Source organism: Akebia trifoliata, chromosome 8, assembly GCF_017979445.1.
Source record: "Akebia trifoliata isolate Shusen 1 chromosome 8, ASM1797944v1, whole genome shotgun sequence".
Classification (NCBI taxonomy): domain Eukaryota; kingdom Viridiplantae; phylum Streptophyta; class Magnoliopsida; order Ranunculales; family Lardizabalaceae; genus Akebia; species Akebia trifoliata.
Window position 1 is genome coordinate 8,670,454 of NC_141382.1, and position 21,825 is coordinate 8,692,278.

Below are 21,825 nucleotides of genomic sequence, written 5' to 3' on the forward strand. Positions count from 1 at the left end.
GAATTCTGGAGATAGTATTGTCGTATTTCCTTGCACAAATGAGAGACTACGATTATCATTTAGAAATGTTTACGCACCTCTTAGCCAAATTGATTTTATCAAGGATTATTATTTTCAAATTATTTTTTACGATTGAAATCAGGTTTTGAATTGGATTTTCAATACCTTTTAATGGTTTCAACCTTAATTAGTAATACATAATAAAAATAAAAAGATAATTTAGGGGAAAAAATCATATAAAATTTTAAATTTCTATGAATATAATTTGATCCAATCAAATTGAATCACATTCTAATCATGATTGGACTAATTTGAAAAAAAAAAATTAACCTTATCCTCCATTCAGGTCCAAAAAACATTAAGATATTAAAATGTCCCACGAAAGATAGCTTACATTTAAATACATCATAAATCATAAATAAAATATTACACATCAAAGTACAAAGAACAAACAAAAATATTTACACAAACAAACACTCTCACACACACACACACACACACACACACATACATGATGAAGACAGAACCATCTGGATTCAGAAATCATAATTCTAGGAACTTAGATCAGCGGATCCGACGATAAAGAGTGAAAGTGGAGAGTATCACGAGGACAACAAGGAGGATGGCAGCAAACAAAGATATGGCAATCGAACTTCCAATGTATCGACAGTATTTGTCATACAGAAAGCACACTTTGGTCCAACCCACATGGGAGTTTCCCTTTAAGCCAATATAAGCCACTCCACCAGCGGCACCCGTCGCTGAAGCCACTATACCCAACATCACCTGCACCAAATCATAAATTGGTTTATTTAATGTTATATTTTTCTTCTTTTGTATTTTTTATTATTTATTTATTTAAAAAAATGGTGATTTTAAGGTATCCAAATGAATTTTGTTGAAGATTTGTGGGTTATTTAGACATGAATGTTTGACATACCCACCTTGAGTTCAATCTACCGAAGTAGGCTAATGAAAATGACCTAAATGCCATCATCTTCAACTTCTAGTCGAAAATCCCGTGATTATCTTCTAAAGATCCACCTTCTTCAAGATATTCAAAATCTTGGGTAAATTATTTTTTATCTATATAATCTCGTCTTCAACCTCTTGTTGAAATCCTAATATTTATTTTATTTGTCCAAAATTCCATCATCTTCTACTTCCTCCCAAAATCCTATCTTGTTCTTAGGATTAGAAGGTTAAAGAAGATAAAATCTTAAGGTTGATGATTGTAAAAGAAATTTTACCGCAGAGGATGAAGATAATGAGTTTTGGGGAGAAAAATCTAAGTTTATTTATTTTATTTTAATTTTTGGCTAAAAGTTGAAAATGAAGGTATTTAGGTCATTTTCAATTTGTTTTTTAGAAGAGACTAAAGTCAAGAAGTGTATGTCAGCTATTTGAAAATTAAAGGTTGAATAGTAAGGCAAAGATGAGGTTTATGATGGGGGCATTTTTGTCATTTTATTAGTCATTGAAAATCTCAAAATACATTATTTTTTCAGCAAAACCATGAGAATTATTACCTCCCAATTATCAAAGAAATTAAAGAAACAAACACTTACCGTGTCGATGAATACAAAATGGAGTAACAGCTTATTATTCGAACGACAGGGCTTCCAGATATCGTAGAGGGAAGCGAGAATTGAAATAATACTGTATAAAGCTGCGACTGAAAGTGCGGCAACGAAGTATCTACATCATAAAATTATCATACAAAATTAGATTTTCAAATGTAAATTAGGCATTAAAACACATTATACAATCTTCAAACTACTTGAGAAAATCATTTTTGGCACACATGATAGTACATTTGCCCGAGAAAACCATTTTCCATCTAGGGTGATTTTTCCCTTTTTGTCGAAAATATTTCTATGCCTATATCTAAGAAAATAATATTTTTCATCTCTTGATGTACCCCTACTCAAAACTAGAAATCAACTTTGGTTTTGTCAAGGAATCCTAAGTTTTATCAAGGAATTCATTTTCTTTTGAAAATATTTTCTTTGCAATATATCATACAAACCCTAACAAAAAATGACTGAAACACCTCCATCTTCAACTTCTTCTTCTTTTTTAATTTTTTTTATGACATGATGTCCAAACTTACGTCGGACTAGTAGATCGAAAGAGCCAGATGCCAGAGCCAAGGCATATGGGTCCCTCCCCCAAGCACGTGCAATGCTTACACATCACACGCATCGGGTAAGTGAGGGTGCACCATCATGGGTGGCCCCGAGGAAGTACTATTTCATTTTCCCTTAAAATTTCATCACCTTCAAACTCTCCAATTTATATGGTAATAACTATATTTCTTTTATTCTCATTGATTTTAATGATGAAAGAATAAAGAAAAAAAATAAAGTAATTAATCAAATCATATGAAAGCAAGAGGTGGATGGGGAAAATCCAAAAAGAAAATTTCCACGAAACTGACGTTTATTTGTTAATAATTACAATAATAACATTGCAGATGACAATTTTTGTAATAAATTCTATTATGTAACATTTGAAAAAAGCTACATCATTTCATACATGACTTCTTTAAAAATAACGACCAATTAATTGCAGATCACCTACTATTGATTGCACTCCATTACTAAAAAAAAATCACTTGCACTCCATTACAAAACCGACACTATATAATAATTAATATTTTATAATATATATTATTATTAACTTACTTTTGACAACGGTTCATAAAAAATTGTAATTATTTCTAAGATATAACGTTGGTTTATAATCACGTTATAACCTTGTATTTAAGATGTTTAACTGACGTTAGAAGACAATAACGCCAGTTATAAACCGACGTTAAAGACCTTATTCCTACTAGTGTAATATAACTGCTCTCAATAAAACTTAGAGAGGAAATAATTAACCATTGCACCAAAGCTTTAAAACATTCATCATATATTGATGTCCACAAGTAGGGTAAAAATATGCATGAACTCCTACTAATTAATGACAAATTTGGTGTAAAATTTGCAGAACCTATTTATCTTCAGCTTTGTTACAAATTATCCCGTGGGGTGCAAGAAGTAGGGATAGGACCATAACTTAAAAAATAAGCATTTTTAGAGAGATTCTATTGGCATACCAACTTTTAATTACAACACACCAATCCTTTTGAAATTAAAATGGTTCTACATATAATTTGGTGTGTTTCTAGAAGCTCTATTTTTTTTTTCTCAAAGATTGGAATACAATTGGTACTAGGTGATCTGCAACCAATCGGACTTTAAATAGAGAACTTCTAATAACACACCAATCTATACGTAAACCACCACTTAATTTCGAAGGGTGATTCTCCATTTTGTAAGTTGAATATGACGAAATTCTGAGCCTGGTACACTATTCATTTTTATTTTCAAAACATGTTTTTTCAATGAATTCGTCACTTTTATAATCAACGAATTCCCTCATAAAATACCAGTAATTTTACCATATTAACGATCTCGCTCATAATTTTTAAGCAAATTTATTGATTATAAAAATGACGAATTCACTGGAAAAACATGTTTTGGGAATTAAAATGAACAGTGTACTGGAACCGGAATTTTGACATAAGTTGCACACGTTTCTAGAAATGTCTCAAATTTCGAAAGGATTGGTGTGTTGTTAGTAAAAGGTGGTGTGTTAATACATAACTCGGCCAAGTTTCTAAATCGACTCCAACGAAATTATATACCGAGTTACTGAGTCAACTCGAAACGACAACCAATAAAAACCAAGTATAGATAGATGGAAAGACAGCTTACATGAGCGCTGGTGAGTTACTGAATTTAGCAGTTTTAAGAGCAGGAAACGGTAACGGAACGGGTTTGGTCTGCTTGCCAGTAACCATAACGATAACGGCAGTTACAGTAGAAGCGAACAATAAGATTCTAAGAAACAAATCTATGGAGAACAAGTTGATGCCACCGGATACTTTTGCTTCCGGTTCAGTACTCTTTCCTGATTCTTCTACTGGCTTTTCGGTAGACGCCATGGCACAAGACGATAATTAACTTATTTCCAACTTTTGGTTATAAAGAGAGAGAGAGAGAGAGAGAGAGAGAGAGAGATAAGGTGTGTGAGAGAGAGATTAAGTCATTAAGATAAGGTGTGTGAGAGAGAGATTAAGTCATTACTGTGTGTGGTTTCGTGGAGTTGCGGACAAATTTCCAAATTTTACCAAAAAAAATGACTTTTGTAATGGAAGCGTATTGCGATTGGCGTTTCTATTATTTGAGAGAATCCAACTTTTGATTTGATTTAATTTTTAATTTTAATTTTATATTATCAAATTTATTATTATTTATTTATTTTATTTCAAATATATGGTGTTATAAAGGACCTCATTCTTCTAGTCCTTTCTAGGTTGCCACTTGGTTCGGATATTGATATGTTTGGGATGATTGGTGGAATCTATTATCTTATGAGATGGAGTAGAAGTGTTGTTGGCATAGATTGACATTTTGTAACTATTCAACAAGTGTTGTTATACGAACATTAGTTGGAGGTTAGTATTTGTTAAAAATGTATGGTTTGTAGAGCATTAAGTAGTAATCATTAAGGAGGTGTTGTTCATCAAGTCATGTGCGTCAAGCTCGTTAGTGGGGGCGTGGGAGTGGGGGGGAGGGTATTAGGTAAAAGAATTCTAATAATATGGCTCACTAGGTGTTATACTCAATTGACTCGAAATACACTTTTTTATGGGGAAGTGTAACCGTGTATCCCAAGGCTTACAAATCTACAGTTCTCGAACTTGTCACATTAAGGAGTCGATTGAGTATATCACCTGGTGAGTTATATTATCACAACTCTATATATATATATATATATATATGGGGGCTGTTCAAGGGCCATATGTAAAAACAATGATTTTTCAAAATATGGGTTAGAGGTTTTGGATTAAGCTGATTTTTTGCGAGGATGGTCACTATGATGAGAAGATCATCCTCACAAAAAATCAGATCAATCTGAAACTTCTAAATCCATCAAAAGTGATTTAAAAATTATTGATAAAAATTGACAAAAAATCGACGGTCCACATTCTAAATCACTTTTAATGGGGTTAGAAGTTTCAGATTAGAGTAATTTTTTTTTCCGGATGATCTTCCCATCATAGAGATTATCCCCACAAAAAATCAGTTCAATCCCAAACTTCTAACCCATATTTTGAAAATTTATTAATGTTACTTTGTTTTTGCATATGTCCTTTGATCCGTTCCCTATATATATGGGTGGGGTTCTGTAGACACATAAAGCTACAACGTTTTTGTCTTATATGGTTAAAAAGATTTAGAATATGCTGATTTTTTGTGAGGATGATCTCTATGGTGAGGGGATCATCCATGCAAAAAATCATCACATTCCAAAACTTCTAACCTCATCAAAACTGATTTACAAAAATAGGACGATCCAAAACTTTTCAACTTGTAAACATGGGGCTAGAAGTTTCGTAATAGGCTGATTTTTGCCAAGGATGATCTCCTCACTATAGAGATCATCCTCGCAAAAAATCAGCCCATTCCAAACATTTTTGCCCATATAAGACAAAACACGTTGTAGCTTTATGTGTATACGGATCCTAATCTTATATATATATATATAGGGAAATGTTCAGCAACAAACATTTTGGCAAAACATTTTTCAAAACATGGGTTAGAGGTTTTGGAATGGGCTGATTTTTGGTGAGGGTGATCTTTACGATGAGGAGATCATCATCACCAAAAATCAGCCCATTTCAAAACTTCTAACCCCATCAAAAATGATTTACAAAAAATGGACGGTCCACGATTTTTCAACTTATAAACTGGGGCTAGAAGTTTTGGAATAGGGTGATTTTTGGTGAGAATGATCTCTACGGGGAGATCATCTTCACCAAAAATCAGCCCATTCCAAAACCTCTAATCCATGTTTTGCCAAAATGTTTGTTGTTGAACGGGACCCATATATATATATATATATATATATTATATATATATATATATAATATATATATATATATATATATATATAGGGTCACGCTCCGTATACCCCTATTACGACTCACATTGCGACACACCGTTTTGTCTTATATGGGCAAAAATGTTTGGAATGGACTGATTTTTTGTGAGGATGATCTCTATGGTGAGGAGATCATCTTTGCCAAAAATCAGCTCATTATGAAACTTCTAGACCGTCCAATTTTTGTAAATCAATTTTGATGGGGTTAGAAGTTTTGGAATGGGATGATTTTTTGCCAGGATGATCCCCTCATCACAGAGATCATCCTCACAAAAAATCAGCCTATTCCAAACATTTTTGCCCATATAAGACAAAACGGTGTGTCGCAATGTGAGTCGTAATAGGGGTCGTAATAACGCTGCCCATATATATATATATCTATGGGAAATGTTCAACACCCTAAGCTTTACCCTACACTTTAACAAACGTGTTTTGTCCTACATGAGTTAGAAGTTTTGGAATGGGCTGATTTTTGGTGAGGATGATCTCTATGATTAGAAGATCATCCTCACCAATAAGTAGCCCATTCTGAAATTTTTAACCCCATGTTTACAAGTTGAAAAATTGTGGACCATCCATTTTTTGTAAACCATTTTTGATGGGGTTAGAAGTTTTGGAATGAGCTGATTTTTGGTGAGGATGATCTCCTCACCATAGAGATCATCCTCACCAAAAATGTCCCGTTCAGCACCCTAAGCTTTACCACACACTTTAACAAACGTGTTTTGCCCTACATGGGTTAGAAGTTTTGGAATGGGCTGGTTTTTGGTGAGGATGATCTCTATGGTGAGGAGATCATCCTCACCAAAAATCAGCTCATTCCAAAACTTCTAACCCCATCAGAAATGGTTTACAAAAAATGGATGGTCCACGATTTTTCAACGTGTAAACATGGGGCTAAACATTTCAGAATGGGCTGATTTTTGGGGAGGATGATCTTCTAATCATAGAGATCATCATCACCAAAAATCAGCCCATTTCAAAACTTCTAACCCATGTAGGACAAAAAACGTTTGTTAAAGTGTGTGGTAAAACTTAGGGTGCTGAGCATTTCCCTATATATATAGAGATCATCCTCACCAAAAATCAGCTCATTCCGAAACTTCTAACCCATGTAAGACAAAACACATTTGTTAAAGTGTGTGGTAAAACTTAGGGTGCTGAACGGGACCCATATATATATGGTTGGGTTCCATAGACACATAAAGCTACTTATAAAGCTATAACACTTTTGTCTTATATGGTTAAAAAGGTTTGGAATGGGTTGATTTTTTGTGAGAATGATCTCTGTGATGAGGGGATCATCCTTGCAAAAAATCATTCCATTTCAAAACTTCTAACCTCATCAAAAGTGATTTACAAAAATTGGACGGTATAAATTTTTTCAACTTGTTAACATGGGGCTAGAAATTTCATAATGGGCTGATTTTTGGCAAAGATGATCTCCTCACCATAGAAATCATCCTCACTAAAAATCAGCCCATTCCAAATATTTTGCCCGTATAAGACAAAACATGTTGTAACTTTATGAGGAGCTTTATGTGTATACGGATCCTAATCCATATATACATATATATGGGTCAGGTTCCTACGACCCTTATTATGACTCACATTGCGACACCGTGTTTTGTCTTATATGGGCAAAAATGTTTGGAATGGGCTGATTTTTTGTGAGGATGATCTCTATGGTGAGGAGATCATCCTTGCCAAAAATCAGCTCATTACGAAACTTCTAGCCCCATGTTTACAAGTTGAAAAATTTTAGACCGTCCAATTTTTGTATATCAATTTTGATGGGGTTAGAAATTTTGGAATGGGATGATTTTTTGCATGGATGATCCCCTCATCACAGAGATCATCCTCACAAAAAATCAGCCCATTCCAAACCTTTTTGCCTATATAAGATCAAAATGGTGTCGCAATGTGAGTCGTAATAAGGGTCGTAGGAACGTGACCTTATATATATATATATTTTACACAAAAATTACCTAATAAGGACCGCTAAAGGGCCAAACATTTTGCCTAAATATTTCGTCTTATTATGATTTAAAAGTTTCGAAATAAATTGATTTTTCAAAAAAAAAATTTATTTTATTTTCAAACTTCTAATTTAGATAAGACGAAATGTTTGGCACTTGGAGGTTCTTATTACATAATATCTAATAGGTCAATTGTTGGATACCGTGTGTATTGAAAACTTTCCTAACATTGCTATTTTTGTAAATTATGAATGACTTCAATACAAGAGCATTGTGCAAATTGATGTTCTTTGCTTAAAAAATTTATACTCTCTGAGATAAGGGTATCAGTGGATACCCAATTAATCAGAATTGAATTAATAGGATTTTTTTTTTGTTTTTTTGTTTTGTAGGTAAGTATGACTTGAACTCGTCAACTCATTATGGGTCTAAGCACATTTGATACGATGGTTCTGGAACCCTTTTTATTAGAATTGATTAGAATTAGATATCTTGGAATCGAAATGAATGAGAATCAAAATTGGTAGGAACTAATAGAAATTGTTTAAAGAGAAATTTTTTACAGTTCTAATTCTAATTTCAATGCTTTAAAATTTAGATCCGGAATTGATGAGAACCAAAACAAAATTAATGATTTTGATTCTTATAAGAGTTGAACCAAAACTGACCCATTAACATCCCCATTCCTAAGGCTGCAATGTATCAGATCAATTTAGGATCGGTCTAATAGGGGATTGGATTGAACCTAGAACCAATTTAATGATAATCACAACGTATTTTTTAACTAATGCCATTATTAGGATTCAAATCTATATAAAAATATAAATATATTTTATATATTTAAATATAATATAATTTATATAATTTTTTTTACATTTTTTCACATGGATCCATTGAATCCAGACATGGTTGATTCATAATCAATTAGATAAATTTTTTATGCGATTTAGGGTTTGATCCAATCGATTAATAATCCTAATTCTATAATACATTGTATATATTAAGTTGACCATGGCCTTCTCATGAAAAATAATTGAAATACCCTTTTCTTCAACCCTTGCTGAAGAAACGGAATACATGTGGAGAGGGGGAGAAAATTTGGGTTTGTTAATTAGTTTGAATTAAGGGCTAAAGTCTTATCCAAGTGTCAATTTTGTAAAGAACCACCAACTTTTATTGAATAAAAATATTTTAAAATATTTTTTTATTTAAATTATTCGTTTTTAATATAAGATTTTGAGATGGACAATATAATTTCATTAATGAAAAAATCCTTCAACAATCAAAACTTTTTTTTTTTTCCGGTTGTAGCAAACGTATCTGAAGCTCTTAGAGCACCCGACTAAATCCTTGGGCACATGGAGTCCCTTACCCTCACATGCACCAAGTAAGTTTTGGGATAAATCCCTAAAGATGACACCTAAGGGGGGATTTGAACTCAAGACCTCTTTGTTGTGACTTAAAACGGGCGGATATGAGTATCCATATTCATATCCAAAATTTTTATCCGAATTCATATTCGGATCTGAATCTAAATCGTACTAGCTAAGATCATATCCGGATTTAATCCGATTGAACTAATTGATTCGGGTTGATCGGGTCGGATAATATCAAAAGGGCATTCCTAAAATGCTCTTAACTTCTGGATGAAGACTCACTCCTCTGAAACTATTTTTTTAATTTATTTTAATTTTTAATTTTTGTTAGTTCTACATTTTTTTTTGTTAGTAGTAATTTTTGTTCTTCTACAATCATATCATAAGTAACATTTACACAACAACATGGACTCTCCATGTTTTAGGAAGATGCAACATCGACATGTGAAGGTGGAATACTCATGTTTTGAGTGTATCATAGCTCGATTGTTACTTATGACTTCTATTGGGCCTTTATGTGCCAAATGAGCTTTGATCATAGAAGATTTATATACTCAAATAAGGAGATTAATTAAGTTTGTCTTAGCAATTCAGTTTGAGTTAAATGGAGTTTCTTTTTAGGGCAAATAGGGATTCAATGAAGGCTTTGGGTATTGTGAAGCTCATAAACCAATGATGATTCTAAAAATAAATAGAACTTGTACAGAAACAAAGGACTAAATTGAACATTGGTTTAGGCAACTGGGATTTGATTTTTTTCTTTATTTTCCAGTTTTTCTGGTGGTGGTCAAATTTGATTATGATTTTAGGACTATGTACATGGGCTTTGATTCAAGGCAAAAATAGTAAAGAATTGATTATCAAAGATGAGTTGACTCGGTGATGCCCTTAAATCTTGATTTTTTAATTATCATTGACTACTTTTTTGCCAAATGAGGTTGTCCAAACATAATCCTTCAAAAGTCATGCATCACACCAATAGATCATGTAGTAACGATCACTCACACTCTTGGCAAATTCTGGCAAGGAGTCTTTGGCTGCAATTAAATGACGTATTATAGGTTTTTGGTCTAGAATTTGGATTGGATTTCGGGTTTTTTGTTGCCCTTTCAATCTCACTCCCATTTGGTTGGTAACAACCACTTCAATAAACAAAATCATCTTTTTTTATTTTATTTATTATTATCATTTTTTATTTTTAATACTTGAGAACCTAATCCATATTTGTTCTCCATAGATAAATGCATGTTCTTTTTTATTTATTTTTCATTGTGCTTGTATTTATTCTTTGTTCTTGTTTAGAAATTTGGATTTACAATGATATTTTATTTGTAAACTCGTGTAAATGAAAATATGTTGCATAGCTCTACATGATTTTGAAATTTTTTATTTACCTTAGATAATTTTTCTGTTTAAATACTATTATTTGTTTATTGTTTATTTTGCTCAATAAGTGTGATGTGATACGATAAGTCAATTCTCCAATCCTTTGATACAGTCTTGTCATTTTATGTGCATGATAGATCTATGTAAATAGTGATCCTTGAGTTATTTAATTTAGATATATAGTTTGAGTTTTCGATGTGTCAATGTATATTGAAGTAATGCATTTGGAGCCTATTTCTCTTAGGTATTTGCCCATATCTACCTCATGGATAGGAGTTAGATTAATAAGTCAAGGCTTAGTCAGGAATACATAGAAGGAGTTGAAAGGCTTTATTGAGTTTGCAATTACTCGTAGAGCAACTATCAACGGGATGTTGAAATTCCCATGTCCCAACTACAACAACGTGCTTTATAAGGATCAAGAAACAATATATGATCATATGATATGTGATGGTTTTGATAAAAATTATACTAGATGGTTGTTTCGTAAAGAAGGCATAACATAATTATCATTCGATGTACATGCGGTGGATATTGGACTCGAGGTGACGAGTAGAGAAATGGGACATTTATTACGCGATTTGTTTAGTATGTACAATATACCTATTAATATAAACGTTTCAACACGGACAACAAAGAGTGGTGAGAAAGCAAATGCCGATAAATTCTTCAAGCTAGTAAAGGATGTTGAGTAGGAATTGTACCTAAGGTGTAGAAAACACACCAAATTGTCATTCCCTCTGAGATTATTTTACATAAAATGCCTTGTTGGGTGGAGTAATAGTCATTTACCATGTTACTTGATTTGTTGAGAGGTGTATTCCTGGAGAGTTCTACATTGCCCAATAATTTCATCCAAACTAAGAAAATTATTACAAATTTAGGGCTCAACTATAACAAAATTCAATTATGCCTCAACAATTGTATGTTGTATTAGAAGAGGTTAACAATAAGGATGTTTGTGATATCTGTGGAGTTTCGTGGAAGGAAGATGACTCGTTAGGTGATAAAAAGAAAACTCCTGCCAAGATTTTGCATCATTTTCCGTTAAACTAAGACTACAAAAGTTGTTCATATCATCGAAAACTGCTCTGTCATGAGATGGCATGGTGATGGTAGCATTAAGAATGGGATGTTGAGGCATTCTGTAAACTCTAAGACATGAAAATATTTTAATAGCATTAACTCATCTTTTGTTTTAGAACCTTGTAATATTAGACTTGGATTGACGAGTAATGGGTTCAATCTATTCTGGACAATAAGTATTGCTTACAACACATGGTCTATGGTTCTAATTTCATATAGCGTGCCACCTTGGATGTGTATGAAATAGTCTTCTATGATGTTATCATTATTTATTCTAGGTTCTTTTGGGCTTGAAAATGACATTGACATGTACTTAAAACCTATAATAGAAGAACTAAAAGATTTATGGGAAACTGGATTAGATATTTTTGATGCCTCGAGGAATGAGATATTTTTTATGTATGCGATATTGATTTGAACCATTAGTAATTTCCCAGATTATGTCATCTTGTCTGGTTGAAATACGAAAGGGAAGCTTGTATGTCCTAACTGTCACAAGAACACATGCAGTTGTTATTTGTATAAAGGTTGAAAACACTATTACATGGAGCATCGTCGAATTCTATCAATTAACAGGTTGTATAAAAATAGGTATTTAATTACAAATAATTTTAAAATAAATTTTTTTATTAGCAGCGGCTATTACCATTACTATAGGCCTCGAATTGTATCTATAGCTACGATAATAGAAATTAATTAGCAACGGTGTTTGACTGCCACTATAAGGATCCATATTACTTTTAGTTACACCATAAATAGTGGTGTTTCCCTTGGCCATTGTTATTGATAACAACGGTGGTATTTTTGGTATTTGCGATTATTTTTTATTCTTATTAAAAATCTAAAATTTTGTAGTGATATAATAATAAAATTTATAGACATTAAAAAAAAACTTTAAATGGATTTCCAAAAGGGATGTAAGGTTTGAAGCAATGAACCAAAGGGGCTCATTGTTCTTGATTGAATTTAATACACTTAAGTGCATGGTTCAAGGTTCATAAATAGATCAAGGTTCATTCATAAATTCTAGATGAATAAATTTTAGATGAGATGAACCTCAGAGTTGGAAGACATTTTAGGACATGCGTTCAATAAATACATGTACAACGCACTTAAATTGGAAGAACTTGTGATATATGTATCAATTGATGATGTTTATTGCCTCAAATACATCTCCACTAGCCTATAAACCCCATAATCCTATTGATTTTGGTATCTAACATATCTTTTAGTTTTCTCTCCACTCTTTTGTGAGATTTATGTTCTTCATCATTTATTTGGGCATCTTAAACAGGTAAACTACAAGTTCCCATCGAGTAGTGCAAACTTGTAGAGGAACATGATCAAGTCAAGATAGGTTGAACTCAGGAGATAGTATTGTCGTATTTCCTTGCACAAATGAGAGACTACGATTATCTTTTAAAAGTGTTTACACACCTTTTAGCCAAATTGATTTTATCAAGGATTATTATTTTCAAATTATTTTTTACGATTGAAATCAGGTTTTGAATTGGATTTTCAATACCTTTTAATGGTTTCAACCTTAATTAGTAATACATAATAAAAATAAAAAGATAATTTAGGGGAAAAAATCATATAAAATTTTAAATTTCTATGAATATAATTTGATCCAATCAAATTGAATCACATTCTAATCATGATTGGACTAATTTGAAAAAAAAAAATTAACCTTATCTTCCATTCAGGTCCAAAAAACATTAAGAAATTAAAATGTCCCACGAAAGATAGCTTACATTTAAATACATCATAAATCATAAATAAAATATTACACATCAAAGTACAAAGAACAAACAAAAATATTTACACAAACAAACACTCTCTCTCTCTCTCTCACACACACAAACACACACACACACACACACATACATGATGAAGAATAAACCATCTGGATTCAGAAATCATAATTCTAGGAACTTAGATCAGCGGATCCGACGATAAAGAGTGAAAGTGGAGAGTATCACGAGGACAACAAGGAGGATGGCAGCAAACAAAGATATGGCAATCGAACTTCCAATGTATCGACAGTATTTGTCATACAGAAAGCACACTTTGGTCCAACCCACATGGGAGTTTCCCTTTAAGCCAATATAAGCCACTCCACCAGCCGCACCCGTCGCTGAAGCCACTATACCCAACATCACCTGCACCAAATCATAAATTGGTTTATTTAATGTTATATTTTTCTTCTTTTGTTTTTTTTATTATTTATTTATTTAAAAAAATGGTGATTTTAAGGTATCCAAATGAATTTTGTTGAAGATTTGTGGGTTATTTAGACATGAATGTTTGACATACCCACCTTGAGTTCAATCTACCGAAGTAGGCTAATGAAAATGACCTAAATGCCATCATCTTCAACTTCTAGTCGAAAATCCCGTGATTGTCTTCTAAAGATCCACCTTCTTCAAGATATTCAAAATCTTGGGTAATTATTTTTATCTATATAATCTCGCCTTCAACTTCTTGTTGAAATCCTAATATTTATTTTAATTGTCCAAAATTCCATCATCTTCTACTTCCTCCCAAAATCTTATCTTGTTCTTGGGATTAGAAGGTTAAAGAAGATAAAATCTTAAGGTTGACGATTGTAAAAGAAATGTTACCACAGAGGATGAAGATAATGAGTTTTGGGGAGAAAAATCTAAGTTTATTTATTTTATTTTAATTTTTGGCTAAAAGTTGAAAATGAAGGTATTTAGGTCATTTTCAATTAGTTTTTCAAAAAAGACTGAGGTCAAGGAGTGTATGTCATCTATTTGAAAATTAAAGGTTGAATAGTAAGGCAAAGATGAGGTTTATGATGGGGGCATTTTTGTCATTTTATTAGTCTTTGAAAATCTCAAAATACATTATTTTTTCAGCAAAACCATGAGGATTATTACCTCCAAATTATCAAAGATATTAAAGAAACAAACACTTACCGTGTCGATGAATACAAAATGAAGTAACAGCTTATTATTCGAACGACAGGGCTTCCAGATATCGTAGAGGGAAGCGAGAATTGAAATAATACTATATAAAGCTGCGACTGAAAGTGCGGCAACGAAGTATCTACATCATAAAATTATCATTCAAAATTAGATCTTCAAATGTAAATTAGGCCTTAAAACAAATTATACAATCTTCAAACTACTTGAGAAAACCATTTTTGGCACATTATACAATTTTTGGCACACATGATAGTACATTTCCCCGAGAAAACCATTTTCCATTCAGGGTGATTTTTCCCTTTTTGTCGGAAAATATTTCTATGCCCGTATCTAAGAAAATAATATTTTCCATCTCTTAATGTACTCCTACCCAAAACTAGAAATCAACTTTTGTTTTGTCAAGGAATCCTAAGTTTTATCAAGGAATTCATTTTTTCTTGAAAATATTTTCTTTGCAATATATCATACAAACCTTAACAAAAAAATGACTGAAACACCTCCTTTTAATTACAACACACCAATCCTTTTGAAATTAAAATTGTTCTACAAATAATTTTCTGTGTTTGTAGAAGCTCTATTTTTTTTTTCTCAGAAGATTGGAATACAATCGGTACTAGGTGATATGCAACTAGTCGAACTTTAAATAGAGAACTTCTATTAACACACCAATCTATACGTAAACCACCACTTCCAATGAATTCGTCACTTTTTTATAATCATCAAATTCCGACATAAAATACGAGCAATTTTACCATATTAACGATTTTGTTCGTAATTTTTAAGCAAATTCGTTGATTATAAAGTGACGAATTCACTGGAAAAACATGTCCATGGGAATTAAAATGAACAGTGAACCGGAACCGGAATTTTGACATAAGTTGTTGGGAAATATCTCTAATTTGGAAAGGATTGGTGTGTTGTTAGTAAAAGATGGTGTGTTAATTAATACATAACTCGGCCAAATTTCTAAATCGTCTCCAACGAAATTATATACCGAGTTACTGAGTCAACTCGAAACGACAACCAATAAAACCAAAGTATAGATAGATGGAAAGACAGCTTACATGAGAGCTGGTGAGTGACTGAATTTAGCAGTTTTAAGAGCCAGTAACGGAACGGGTTTGTTCTGCTTGCTAGTAACCATAACGATAACGGCAGTTACAGTAGAAGCGAACAATAAGATTCTAAGAAACAAATCTATGGAGAACAAGTTGGTGCCACCGGATACTTTTGCTTCCGGTTCAGTACTCTTTCCTGATTCTTCTACTGGCTTTTCGGTAGACGCCATGGCATAAGACGATAATTAACTTAATTATTTCCAACTTTTGGTTATAAAGAGAGAGAGAGAGAGATTAAGTCATTAAGATAAGGTGTGAGGTTTCGTGGAGTTGCGGACAAGTTTCCTAATTTTACCCAAAAAAAATGACTTTTTAATGGAAGCGTATTGCGATTGGCGTTTCTATTATTTGAGAGAATCCAACTTTTGATTTGATTTGATTTTTAATTTTAATTTTATATGATCAAATTTATTATTTATTTATTTACTTTATTTCAAATATATGGTGCTATAATGGATCTCATTTTTCTAATCCTTTCTAGGTTGCCACTTGGTTCGGATACTAAGGCATGTTTGGGATGATTGGTGGAATCTATTATCTTATGAGATGGAGTAGAAGTGTTATTGGCGTAGATTGATATTTTGTAACTATGGTAGTATTTGTTAAAAATGTATGATTTGCAAGTCACTGGTCAAGCTCGTTAGGGAGAGGGGGAGTTTATTAGGTAAAAGAGTTCTAATAATATGACTCACCAGGTGTCATACTCAATCGACCCGGGATACATTTTTTTATGGGGAAGCGCAATCGTGTATCCCAAGGTATACAAATCTACGATTCTCGAAGTTGTCACATCAAGGAGTCAATTGAGTATGCCACCTGGCGACTTATATTATCACGACTCTAGATAAAATCGTAGTTAGACTTTTCTTGGGATTACATATTTCTATTTTTATTGGAAAAAAAATGTGTAATATGTAATTGTGAAACTCTCTTCATAGTGGAATCAGTATGATTCGTGGACATATCTCAATCTTGAGGGAACCACATAAAAATCTATGTGTTATGTGTGTGTTTGCATTTTACTTTATTGTTCTTGGATTGATTTTTCTACAAAAAATTGCTCACAACTACTTGATTATAAGAAAATGAGAAAGATATCCTTACATGCAAAACAATGTTGTAGTTGACATGATTGGTAGATCCCACGATACATCTAATCAACGACTAGGAACCAAAAAATCATTGATATTTTCTTCTTTATCATCTTCTTCTTTTTGATATCTCAAGGTTCCCCACACTCTTGTTTAGGATGGGTTCGTCCCTATGATTCCACATCATAATCCCACAAAAACTTTTCAATGCGCAATAGAGCAAGTCAAGAGGCCACTTAATTTCAAACACACAACTAAAGAAAATACATGGTTGTCAGTACTTAACAAACCCTTTGACCTGTAGGAGTAATGCTCGTTGATAACTAACATTTTAACACAAATTAGTCATTTTTTCAAAAAATAAAAATATAATAGAGACAATCATTAATTAACAATTGTTGATCTATTTTACGAAATGATCACTAAGGTTGTGTTCAGCCTAGAGTAATTTCTTTTGTCACTTATGAATTCTAACACGAGCCAAAAGTCAAAAAAGGATCAAGAGCCGAAGTTGTCTGAACTTAATTTTAGACACTTTCTTGGATATATCATAAAGCACTTCTTGAATATTATCACCAAACAATCGATGTAAGAATCATAACTCTTACATATTTGATCTTATTAGAATAATTTGGTTGAAAGTAGGATTATGTAACCTAAACAAGGTCTTAGATATCGATCCAATCCAATTCTAATACAATATTGTTGGGCTGTAAATGAATGGATTGGTACATAATTGATAAGAAAATTTACTAGATTTGGAACTAATTGGATGTATCATTTTAATATCTGTACCTAATCAACATGACGCGTTTTTCTAGATCTAATCCCATAAATAAATATAAAAAATCAATATTTCCTAATTCCTCCTAAATTAATGGGATTTGATATGATAAAAATAGAGTCGTGATAATCTGACTCCCCCACGTGGCATATTCAAAATGCTCTCCGGACGCATGGCATATGCTAGAATCATAGATTTTATACCTTGGGATACACATCCCCATTAATATGTGCAATTATATATCCTAAGGAGTAAATATTTGTGATTCTAGCACGTGCCACATCAAGAGAGTATTTTGAGTATGTCACATGGGGGAGTTAGAAAATCATTGCTCATAAAAATATATATAAATATTTATTTATATATGAAAAATGTTGGAGTGACTTTAAAAGTCACTCCAATTCACACATTGTTAATGTGGGATATATGTAGGAAATCAAAGAATCTTTCAAGTGGTTCTAAGTAACATTGAGATTGACATCATTTCACACATGGTGTGCAAAAAATCATAGAAACTTCTCACTTGTGTCTCGAGGAAAAACATCTATAGTTCTCTACACACATCCACTTCAGCAATGTCAATTTCAATGTTACTTGAGCATTTTCCAATCTCTTCATCGAGATACAAGTGAAAAGTATCTATGGTATTATGTGCACAAAATTTTAAAGTCAATCCTACATGACTCATAATATACTTCAAACACATAATTGGAGCAGAACGTAACTGATCCAAAATTTTGATCAAATGAAAATCAGATTCTTGTCCAATCAAAACCTTATCGGAATCCAAATCCTTAATCCATACCCCGAAGTTATTGGATTAGAATGGATCGAATTTTGGGTCTGATCCAATCTATTGACAGCGTACCTAACTTCTCATGATTTTTGAATTCAAACACAACGGCTTCAAGAAACCTCACCAATTTGAAATAAACAAAATTAAAAAAATTAAAAAATTAAAAAAAAAAGTCAGATGTTCTTACACACACAACCCTGAAAGTGACTACTTATCCAGTCATTCTGATCCAAATCCTTTTGTAACTTTATCAACTTTTCTATTGGAAATAATTTCTCCTCCTTGTTTTGATCTCTTGTGTCTTTAGTAGCTGCCACGTGTGTATTTGGTGGGGCCACATGATTTGATTGGGAGTATACTTTTATATTAACTGGGGGCGCCCATAGAGGAACAAATCAAAATCAAAAAAGAATTAATATTTTGGGTTTTTAGGTAATTATTCAAAGAAGTTAGGCTCCATATAAAGAAAATTTAGAGGAGATTAATTATTGAAAATTTGGGGGTTGGTAGTTGGTACAATCATTTATTTGACCGAGGGAGGAAGTGAAAATGACATATTTACGGATTTACCCATGATCTAGGCTATGAAAAATATTATTCAAATCTTAACGTTAGGATCTGTTTGGTTGGTAAGGGAAAGAGGGGAAAATGATTTCTCTTGAAAAATGGGATGTTTTTGGTGTATTATTGTGCATTTTTCCTCGAATTCATTTTCCCAACCAATATAATTTTCCACCTTGGAAGAAAAATGTTCTCCGCCTAGCAAATGATTATTTCACTTCCTAATGCTATTCTCTCATGATTATTCTCACGCCCTAAAACTTTAAAAAACAAAAAAACAAAAAAATAAAAAACAATTCTCTTCCTTATTTTTCAAGGGAATCAAAAGATGAAATTAATTTTCGTAAGGAATTCATATTCCCTTACGATGCAATCATACAAAGCCCTTAGAAATCATTAATCATAAATTTTTTTGGGTCTCAACCAACAAACGTTGGGTAAAAATGATAATGGGATCAATGGCCCAATATTCAAATGCCCCGCCCAGTTGCCCTTAGGTGGTTGTCTCGGGGATAAAACTAACAACAAAGGTTTGCTCCCTCTAGTCGTGTGTTCGAAATTGGGCGGTCTCCAAACTTATTTTATTGCAAGTTGATAAACTTCTACAAGTCAAGGTGTTTGACTGGAGTGACCATATAGATAGGGTTGGGGTCATGTGATAAGCTTTATTTGAAAATCCAGTTGACAACCCTTATCTTATATGAGTTAGAAGTTTTGGAACATCGTCTTTACAAAAATTCAGCCCATTAAAAAACTTGTAACCCCATCAAGAGTTGTTTACAAGTTAACATAGACGATGATTCTTTAACTTGTTAATTTTTTTTTATGGGGTTAAAAATTGTAAAATGAGCTAACTTTTTAAGAGGATGATCTCCTCACTGTAGAGACCATCTTACTAAAAAAATCAATCAATTTCAAAATTTATAACTATATAAGACAAATGATTGTCAAATAAAGATTGTCCTCCAATTCTAACCACATATATACAGGGTCGGGTTCAACAACCAAAGTTTTGTCTTATATGAGCTAATAGTTTTTTAATAAGCTGGTTTTTTGTGAGGGTGATCTCTAGGGGGAGATCATCCTCCGAAAAAATCAGTTCGTCCTTAAACTTCTAACCCCATCAAAAGTGGTTTATAAATTAACAGTAAAAATTGACGTTCCCCGATTCTTCCACGTATAAATTAAGGTTTGAAATTTCAAAATTGACAAATTATTTGTGAGGATGATCACTTCATTATAGAGATCATCCTCACAAAATATCAACTCATTCCAAAAAAATTAGACCATGTAGACACACAAATTTGACTGGGCCCTCGACGCAAAATGCCCCAAAAATCGCAAAAATTGGAATTGACTCCGAGGCCCAAACTTACAAAAACCTAATGAATTTTGTTATTATTTTTCAATAATCGACCCAAGACTACTCCATGGCTCATGGACCCAAACACCTCATCACCCTCCTACATTCTTCAATACCAACCCAATGCAAGCCCAAACCCATTCTTATTCTAACCAAACCCAAGCCCATTCAACCTAAACTCATTCTTATTCTACCCATTACCCAAGCCCAATTCTCTACCCAAGCCCAACATCACAACCAATGACCCAACCTCATCAAGATATGACACATGTCATCACCTCATCTCACCTCCCTCATCCAACCACCAACTCCCATCACCTTAACTATCCCATCACCTTAACTATCCCATTACTTTTCTCTAAATATCATCTACCCACATTTACAACCTACACCCCCCTAACCTATCATATACATTCCTTCAAATCAAACACTTACAACCTACACCCTCCCGAACCTATCCTATCCATTCTTTCAAATCAAATACTTATAACCTACACCTCCCCCTAATATACTCCCATCATTCCCTACAAAACTCATCTCTACAACCTAAACCTACACCTATTCTCTCAAATCAAACACTCATCCTTTCTTATCAACTCATCTCCACCCTTCATTTCCACCCACTTTGACACATGTCATCATCTCCCTCACCCTCCCAAAATATCATCAACCACCCCCTTAAATCCTCTATTCTCTTAAACCTAATACCATTTAATCACAACCACCCCCTTAAATCCTCTATTTTCTTAAACCAAATACCATTTAATCACAACCACCATCTTAAACTCACCTCACCAAACACTCCACTCAAATGGGTTGGGTAGGATCCAAACCATTTTGGTCAAAACTCACCCATTTAACCTTCTTACACAAATACCCTTCAAACCCCATTAATTTACACATACCCCTCTCTTAAACCCCACACCATTCTACCACTTCTCATCATTTCACCCAATTTTACCCTTCAAAATAACTCTCAAAATTTTATAAATACCCACTCATTCTCAACTCTCAATCCCTAATGAAAAATTATGAAAAACACCTCCTAAAACTAAAACTCTCTCAACTCTCTACTCTTACTCTACTCTCAACACCCAACTCTCAACTCATCTCACAACCTTTAACACTCAACTTGTTCTCAAACAAGTCAAGGAAACCCACAAAGAAGACTCATCAAGGAAAGTCAAAGGAACTCAAGGTCAAAGTGGGTTTGACAAAAGGAACACCCCCCTCAACTCTCCTCCTCTACTCACCCCTTTCTCTACACTTTTGCACACACCACAATGATTAGAGTCCTTCAAGGGCCCCTTTTTCAATAAGAGTGTCCTCAATGGATT

At 33.0% G+C, this 21,825-nt stretch overlaps 2 protein-coding genes across 2 annotated transcripts; both read right to left on the reverse strand.

Moving 5' to 3' along the window:
• Nucleotides 1-341: 341 nt before the first annotated feature.
• On the reverse strand, nucleotides 342-4,068 carry LOC147395922 (CASP-like protein 1D1). The gene is made up of 3 exons (XM_086451558.1): nucleotides 3,765-4,068; nucleotides 1,569-1,698; nucleotides 342-786 (listed from the first exon to the last, which is right to left on the reverse strand). The coding sequence occupies exons 1-3, from the start codon at nucleotides 3,992-3,994 to the stop codon at nucleotides 565-567; spliced, it is 582 nt and encodes a 193-aa protein (XP_086307684.1). The 5' UTR covers nucleotides 3,995-4,068; the 3' UTR covers nucleotides 342-564.
• A 9,461-nt stretch (nucleotides 4,069-13,529) lies between these two features.
• LOC147395923 (CASP-like protein 1D1) lies at nucleotides 13,530-16,107 on the reverse strand. Its single transcript, XM_086451964.1, has 3 exons — nucleotides 15,840-16,107; nucleotides 14,767-14,896; nucleotides 13,530-13,986 (listed from the first exon to the last, which is right to left on the reverse strand). The coding sequence occupies exons 1-3, from the start codon at nucleotides 16,061-16,063 to the stop codon at nucleotides 13,765-13,767; spliced, it is 576 nt and encodes a 191-aa protein (XP_086308090.1). The 5' UTR covers nucleotides 16,064-16,107; the 3' UTR covers nucleotides 13,530-13,764.
• Nucleotides 16,108-21,825: the final 5,718 nt, after the last annotated feature.